This window comes from Centrocercus urophasianus, unplaced genomic scaffold (assembly GCF_019232065.1).
Source record: "Centrocercus urophasianus isolate 14NV4802_14NV808 unplaced genomic scaffold, USGS_Curo_1.0 seq_16, whole genome shotgun sequence".
NCBI lineage: Eukaryota > Metazoa > Chordata > Aves > Galliformes > Phasianidae > Centrocercus > Centrocercus urophasianus.
Window position 1 is genome coordinate 21,078,042 of NW_024884711.1, and position 8,920 is coordinate 21,086,961.

At 35.2% G+C, this 8,920-nt stretch overlaps 1 protein-coding gene across 5 annotated transcripts in view; it reads left to right on the forward strand.

The window, feature by feature from the left end:
* Positions 1–8,920, forward strand: part of ETV1 (ETS variant transcription factor 1) — a 65,160-nt gene that overhangs the window by 7,967 nt on the left and 48,273 nt on the right. For all 5 annotated transcript variants that reach the window (XM_042817511.1, XM_042817509.1, XM_042817510.1 and 2 more), the window contains one exon: positions 5,181–5,234. In XM_042817511.1, coding sequence (XP_042673445.1) covers positions 5,181–5,234 — 54 coding nt within the window. The remainder of the gene's footprint in view (positions 1–5,180; positions 5,235–8,920) is intronic.

Genomic DNA, 8,920 nt, shown 5'->3' on the forward strand with positions numbered 1-8,920 from the left:
GTCTAAAAGTTTGTATAGTAATAAACATTCTAAGATTTTTCTTGTTTGCTGGAAAAGTAAATTTCTTTTATTCAAAATAATAATTTTCAAAGGCGTAGTGGGGTCTGCAAACTATGAGGAGATGTAGCACAGTGTTAAATGAGAGTGTTCCTCATAAGCTTTTTTCTCATTTTTAGTATAATACCAAATGAAGAACAGATTCTGCAAACCCATCTTCATATTCCTAGGGATTATTCACATAAGGAAGAATTTTGAGATCTGGAGCTAGTTTTGAACTGCATTTAAGTTTATTAGTCAGAGCATCTCACTTATGTAAAAAGAGTTTGGGGTTGTTTTGACAGTAAATCCAGTGCTTATGGGAAATATATTTTTTTTGTCATCTTGAAATTTGTCACTGTGCTGCTTCTGAATGCTCCTTTGTTAGAAACAGTTGTTCCTCTGGAAAAAAAAAAAAAAAAAAAAAAAAAAAAAAAAAAAAAAAAAAAAAAACAGCAAAACCCAAAAGGCAAACCACCCCTCTCCCTACCACCCCATTATTTCAGGAATGTTAGAATGTATATAATCTTTCAGATACTGAGAACTGACAATCAAAGAAAACGGAGAACTAAGTAGACTCATTACTTCTGAGGCCTGAAAGTCTTATTTTAGCTCCAGCTAAAACACTACTGGCTATGTATAATTTCCTGTCAATTTAAATTTCTTTTGGCACTTTGAATAAATCTCTGATATTTTAAAACAAATGGCTCTTAGCTCTAAAAGAGTAGCTTGAGGTCAGAGAACACAGCACCAGAGGAAGTGTCATGATACTCAAAATAAAGTTTTAAGTGAAGCAAGGAGGTTTGCAGCTCCTTGTTTTCTTTAAAAAAAAAAAAAAAGTTGATGTTTTTAAACAAGAACACCTTTCCCTGGAGTGCAGTTCTGCTTTACAAAGCTGTTTGTAATCAGGAGAAGGAAGAGTTAAATTTAAGCCCTTTATAGCTCGCTTAACTTTTCATTTATTAAATATGTTCCTCGGCAGGTCTGTGCTACGTCTTGAGACAAAGCAGTGAAATCAGTGTGTTTATGCCTAAAGTTCAAGTTTACTTTGCTGTAGCTTTCTGGAAGGGTGTGACATGAAAAGCTTGTGGTTGGGGCCACATGGTTCGTGCTGGACTGTGTTTTTGTGAATGGAGGCAGAACTCCAGTTCTGACTGCTTGTCTTGAGGAATTGCTTCGGAGATCAGCTGTCTCATTCACTGGCAGAAAGAATGACTCATACATCTTCTGCCTTGTTTGGCTCCAGGTCATTGTTACAGTGGATAGAGCTGGTTTTAATTAAATATTAACTCCTTTTGTCCTGGATGCTTGTTCATGGGGACTTTTTATTTTTGTTTACTTGCAGGGAAAGCAAGGTAACAGGCCCTAATTTAAAACTTCTTTTTTTTTTATCCCTGTTTTTGAACGTCATTGCCTCTGCAAAATGTGCCACAGTTCAGCTTTTTAAGGGCTTTTTAGAACTCTGAAAACTGCAAACAAATCTTAAGCATTTTTGTGCTGCAAACATTTGTTTTTTACAAACTGAATTTAACTGAGTAGGTAGTGAAGCTGTAAACTCTAAACTGATAATGTCCTCGAGATTATCATTAACATTTTTCTACACTTCCCAAGTGCTCTTGAGACATTATAGCTTTAATAAGAGGAAAAAGAAAACTTTTGTTAATAATCTAGACAGAACTGGATAGCTTGCTGCAGATGTTGTCTGCTCCAGGATTGTGAGACTTTTTGACTTTGAATGTGGAATGAACTGATGTTGCTGCTTCTGCTATTAGCAGTAAAAGCCACGTGCTTAATATCCTTCAAAACCTTTTATTACTCTTTTGGTATATGCTTCCCTTCTCAACCCCCATAATTAGGTAGCTCAGGGAATGAGCTCAGTTAGATGATTGTTTCAGGCATCTTTTTCAATTTTCCTCTGAAAGACAAAGTAGAAGAAAAAAGTTTCGGTGATTTATGCATTGTGTCCTGTACTGAGTACATTAACAGAAGTCCAATGAAGATTTTATAGCAGTCTTGCTGAATTGCAGTATTTGTGAATAAAAGAAAAGAGGAAATGAATGTCATGTGTATATAAATGTGCAGACAGTTGCAACGCTGCAAGTTACATTTTCCTTTCAGACATTCATGTTAAAGTGTCTTTACCTGTCCTTTTAATTTGCTGCAAAGGCTTTGTGTAATTATCCAAACTGAATGTATAAAAGCCCTCTTCCCTTTGAGTAATGGGATGATGTATCCAGACCGTTTGGCTTCTCACAGCAAGATGCTGTTGGAAGAAGTCCGTGTTTTGGGCTGATGGTCCTTTGCATTTCTGCAGTATGATTATGTGTGAGTTGCAATTTTGCTATTTAAAAAAAAGTGATACCAGGTTAACTGAAGGAACAATTTAAGTTCTCGTCTTTAACAGATAGTGAGTCCTTTTAATTTCTGTGTCTAGACTTGCTGGCTCAGTTTAATACCATCGGTACCTCAGAAATAGATTCTGGTAGGAAACGTTACCAGGTTGAACATTTGGACGTTATGTTTTGTTTTGTTTATATTTGGCATAGTCTTAAACACTTTTGTCTTATTTCAGTCCTTGTCCTACAGAGACTTCTAAGGCTGTGTCAATATTGTATTTAAAATACACTTTGACAGCAGTCTCCATCTCTTTCTAGAGCACTGATAAAATGATGCGCCTTAATCTCTGTTAAATATGTCTTCATAATTTTGGGGGATCAATGAAAAAAGTATTTTTCTTGTTTAATCCAGACCTCATTTACTAATATATTAAATACAAGATTTACTTGAAGTAAGTCAGGTTAAACTGCTGGAGACACAATAAATCGCTGTGAAGCAGTCCGGCACACAGAATATGCTCTAGAAAGTTATATAAGATTGCTGTCCCAGTTCTGCAATCACTAAACGAAGCTTCTTGTTTTCAGCAGGAGTTTTTTTGTTTCATTTAGCCTTTTTCAAATATCCCGGCTTCACAAATTGACGTACATGTATATATGCTCTTGTGTTCATATAATAAAATTAGAATCATTCTAGCCTCCTTGCTGCATGTGAAAATGATAGCTGGCTTAAGAACAATGTGTGGGATGTGCCTTCTGTAAACAAGAAATTACTTGATGGAATTACTTTTAACTGCGAATGTATGCACAAATCTTTTGAAAACAATTGGAAATACGAAAAATCCGAAACTTGATTTCATAATTGGATTCTTCAGTGATGGTCATATATTTGGCATTTTTGTTAGGAAAGTGTCTAACATTCACATGTAGTGAATTGCATGAAATGTCAGAAATTTCATTGTATTAATATTTGGGCTTGTATTGTCCTTCAGTTAATTTCTGGTAAAAGTCCTGTGTTTTCCCTATTGGAAAGAGAAATTTAATGCATCAAAAATACTAGAAATATTTGGTTTGGTAAATTACATACACAACTTCAAACTTCGAGGAGCTAATGTGGCCTCCGAGACAGACTTCTGTTAGGAGAGTAGATCGCAGTAAGTTGACCGCAAAAAACTAACAAAACAACAATAGCAATGCTTTTTTTTTTTTTTTTTTTTTTTTTTTTTTTTTTTTTTCAGGTAATATGAATTACTCTTCATATATTTATCTTACCTTCACTTCCCTTAAAGTCAGTGTTTGCAGAGCTCCCAAGGTCATTTGTTCTTAAGCGATATTTGCTACAATTAAGAAACTAAGACTTTAAACATTTGTTTTAAAATTGAGAGCAAATAAATTTTCAGTATGATGAACCTGATTCTGGAGTCTTTACCCAGGGATATAAACCTCCCAGTTAAGTGATTAGAGCTATTTCCTGAGTAAGAGACCTGGTCCAAAAAGAGTACTGAAGAGCACAGTGAAAATAATTGTAATTAAATATGTATTTTTAATTCAAATAAATGCTGTTCAAGCTAGTAGCAATTGCATAAATATAAAGGAGAACTTACGTACCTTAAACTGGAAAGGGCTCTCTAAGGCATTGAAGTTACATTTTATCATTTACCGTTTTTATTGGTTTGATAGCTACTGGTTCAATAAATTATTGTACGACCTGTATTTACCTCTTGAATCTTATTGGGTAAGCACATCATGGCAGATGCTAACTTTTAATTAAGATCATGTGAATTATTTGCTTCTCTTTAGACAAGAAGTGTGTAAATTAAAATATGTTCTAGCAGATAACTTTATGAAGCTTTGCAGCAATGAATGTAGTTAGTGTGCACTGAGCAAAAGATGACGGAGTTCAGACACGGTAAGCTGGATCTCTGTAGGAAGTAGCAAGGGCCAGTTGTGCTCTGAGGATGCCACTCTCCAAATGTACTCACCTATGATATACACTTAGTGGTGTTTCAGCTTAAATGCTTCTAATGAGATTACAAGACACTACAGCTAATGTCTTAGGTACACAATGAGAAGGAGGCATGGTACCACAGAAGCAATATTATGTATCAGCAGACCATGAAATGATCGTATTTTATGGCTCAGATTTGTGATGAAAGTTTCTTAAAAGCTAAGATGATCTCAGAAAAGTTGAATGGATGTTAATAATGATTCTTGTTTAAATAAGTATGGTTTTTTTCAGTGTCTGAAATGTTGTTATTGAACCAGCAATTCTGCGGTCTGCTAAAATAGCTCTTTTTGAGTATTTAAAATAATAACAAAAAGAACCCTACTGAGTTGGCTGGCTGCCATGAAAAACTGGAATCATTTTTAAGTTTGCCAAAGATGCAGTAGCTTGGGGTTAAAGATGCATAGGTGTTAAACACTAGGATTTGGTGCTTTCCGTGCAGATGTTTTTGCAAATGAGCATGGCAGGATTTCGGCAGGTGCAGAGCGTGGTGCCAGCAGCAGCCTTCCCATCCTCAGCATCCCTTAGCAGGGCTGCACCACGCAGCTTCACCCTGAGCTTGTCCAGTACGGAACCAAGCCGCTTGCCTGATTTTCATGCCTGATTTTCATGGCCAACAATGAGAGAAACAAAAATTCTAATTTTAATCTTGGCTATGCTTCAAATTAAGCACAAGAATCTTTATTTATGCTTTAATGACTTCTTTTAATTCTTTCCTCGTTTTTTTTTTTTTTGTTTTGTTTTGTTTTGTTTTGTTTTGTTATTTTTTGTCTGTTTGTTTCTCGTTTTTGTTTTCCTTTCTTCAGCTCAGGTACCTGACAATGACGAGCAGTTTGTGCCAGACTATCAGGCTGAAAGTTGTAAGTACAGAATGAATCATCGCTTTCTTAAAAATATGTCCTTGTATATTTATATTTGGCTCTTTGTATTTGTTATTTATTGTGTCATCCGCGGTCATGTGGTGGTGCCTTTTGCCGGGCAGTGACATCAGCATGAGGAACAGATAAAGCAAGTGGCGACTTGACATGCAGCCAAAAAGGACTGCTTGGGCTGAAGGTTTAACCTTTAGCAGGGTCCAGCTCCTGTACTTCCCGACCCCAAGGAAGTGAGGAACAGGTCCTGCCTGAGGGCAGAGAGGCTCTTTCTTTCCCTTGGTGTAAGGAGAAGGACGCTGGGCTGGGGGGATGTAGCAGACAATTGTCCCAGGCAGAAATCAGGCTGCTCAACAGATTTTGTATATGAATAAATAAAGAAAAGTCTTCAGATAATCAAGCACAGCCACTGCTGGGGCATTTTTAAGTCATTCTAACATGGTATTTTGTTACTCAGATGAAACTTTGCCTTGAATCAAAAGGAGAAAGCAGTAGTTATGTCAAGCTGGATGCTTTGTGTTGGTTACTAGTTCACTTAAAGTGTGCCTATAGTTTTTTTGTTACTCCATACCCCTCAAATCTTGCTTGTTACCTATTGAACTGCTGCTGATATTCTGTTAAACGCTTGCTCTCCTTCACTGTACCTGCTGGTCTGTGTAACTGGGTGGTTGCAAGGGCATTAAAAATACGGAAGAGAAATGCTGTATGACAAAGTCACAGACTTCTTATGGCTGCTTCGTGCTCATCTTTCCTTGCGGCACGACTTCTCTCCATCATCAGATCTTTTCTCAGCACTGTCTGCTGACTGCAGTGGAATGCGTGGTAGCTTTCCATTTTGCTAAATAACTTAAATAATTTATCCCATCAGAGTAAATTACTGCAGTTTGCTAAACCAGGTAGCTGTTAAATATAGTTGTGTACTGATATGTTGGAATTAAAATTAGAGAGATCTGAAACAATTGCATTACAATAGTATTTAACCTCTAAAAAATAAAATCAGAGTTGTTGAGTTTTTTTATAAATCTTGTATCAATTTTTTTTTTCCAGTTACTTAAATATATACACTGAAAAAAAAAATATTCTTAAAGCAATATGACAATGTTTTGTAGAGATAATATATAAATATGACTTCTCCTGGATGCTGATAGTATACTTGCAGAAGAACAATTTAGTTTTTGTTTTTCTCTACAAGTTCCTGTACAAATACCAACCAACAAGTTTAATCACTATTAGGGTTGCCCTTTATAACATTTTTTCATCTGTGCCTTCACAATTATTATTTTTTTTTTTTATTCTATAATCTGAAAACTGAAACTGTTTCTATGTTGAAAATTAATTACCTTATCCTACATATGGAGCTGGGTTCAGATATAGTCCTGTATGCATACATCCTTTGTGTAAGAGTACAAAGTACAGTTAAGGGCTTCTATTAACCCACAATTATCGTTACAAAACAAGTCAATGATTCTTGGAAAATAATTTGTGGACTGTGAATGAAAAGCCCCATTGAAGCTTGTCATTGCTTTTGGCGATAAAGAAATTTTCCTAATATGGCTATTTCATTAATGCTGTTGTATTTCAAAGTTCCTTAGCCACAGCTTACACAGTATTATCAAAGGAACATTTATTTCTTCATTTCACTTACTTTCTTTATCTTAAGTAAAGGTCAGAAGAGCTTCCTGGAGAGTTACTCTGGCAAAGGTTATAGAGTTTCAGACATATACATGGATATAATGTATATTGCTGTGGGCTCTGCTAAACAGGAATGGAGATGAACATAACCAAAGCTATGGGGAAATTACTGTTGCAGAAGTGTCATGGTAGTGACTGTTTTCTCTAGCATCTAAACCTGCCTTCAAACTGTATTATAATTACTTACTATATATAATCTATAAGTCTATACAGTGCACACCCTGTTACTGGCAGGAGACTGGCAGGAACATTTGGGTTTTTCATTTAATATTTTATTTTATTTTATTTTGTTTTATTTTATTTTATTTTATTTTATTTTATTCCCTTACTGCTTTTTACTTTTTTGCTTTTTAACAGAGAGAGGATGGATGAGTTTTCATTGCAAAATGTGCACCTGCATAGGCTTTATTACAGCCAATTGAGCCAAAAAATGGTGATGGACACAAATGTTACACCAGTGTTGTGGTCATTTACTATTCCAGAGGCAACCAAATTGTGGTCCACCAGCATTTTTGGTGCATTTTATTTCTCTAGCCTCATTTAAATTTTCTGGACAAAGCTCATTTATGGTGTTATGTACAGATAAGGTGTGAGTGTGGTTTGCAGAATATATAAAGAAAACTGATGGGCTCCACTATGGGCTCAACTATAGCCCAGGAACAGTCTTAGTGATACCACACTTCACTTCTAACTTCATTCCTTGCTGAATGGGCTTTACAACTAAGTTTGTGATCTTAAATTGAAACTTGCAACACTGAAAGAGGTAAGAAAGTCAGAAAGATTGTAACAGTGTCAGTGTTGGGAAACTGTAGTTAAAATCTTGCTTAGAAATCACTCTGTCAAATCTTGAAGCAAAGATGGGGAACATAGTGGAGGAGCTGTTACTGCCAAGAACATGTACTGTGTCCTGGCAATGAGCAGGATTAAATGCCCCTTAATGTGCTGTGGGCTTTGCATTTCTTCTCTGTAATAATGATTTTAACTAGTGAAACTTCACTGGTATTAGTAACTAAGGGAAACATTTAGTTAAGATTAGATATACAGTCCACTTTATCCACTTAAGTATTTAACTTCAAAGCTAACTTGTGTCCATGAATATTTCAAATATAAGTTGTTATTAAGCTTCAATCAGTTTTAAAAAGGCAAACATAATTCATGTATTTATGGTTAGGTGTGGGCTGTAGATGTTATGAGTGAGATCAACAGCTAGCATAACTTCATGTCATATTATTGACATTGCTGAGATTACATATATTCCTACTAGCTAGGGATCCAGCTAGTTGAGGTTCTCCTTAATGCTTTAAACTTAAGTTTACTTGTTTAAAGTTATTTTGTTACTCTATTATGCCTTTGGAAAGAGAAGTGAAATATGGCTTCCTCACAGAGAAATATTAGGCATGTTTACACTTCCAACCTTTCATTTTTCTCAGTGTCCAAAGACCTATCTTGTATTGTCTTCCTACTATACAACTTCTATCCTTGAGTATGTATTACAAAGAACTGTTTTGTAGTTTAGATCGGTGAGTAGAATGAAGAATAGGTAATAACCACCTTGAAGTTCTGCTGAAATTTGAAAAACAAAATCACTGTATAGGTTCTTGTAACCTTCTGTTTTCTGTAGCAACCAAACTTTGTGAGTTCTATGGGAGAGAAATGTGTTTCAAAAAGATGTTTTCAGCTTGCAATTACACAAGAAAAACTTGTGTAATGAAAATTACATATTAAATAGTGTAATAATAGTGTAATTTTCTTACTCTTTCATGTTTTTTCTTTAAAGAAATGCAAAGTCCACTAAAAGACATGTATGTTTTGTCTTTCTGAATCCACTGCAGCCACCAACCTGTTTGCTGCATTGTTGAGTGACTTCCTCATGACTCCTCTTTTAGCAATTATGTCAAAAGTTTCATAAAGGAAAAATGTATTTTGTTTCTCAACAAAAAAAAAAAAAAAAAAAGGAGCTTTTTCTTTCTTTTTTTTTTTTT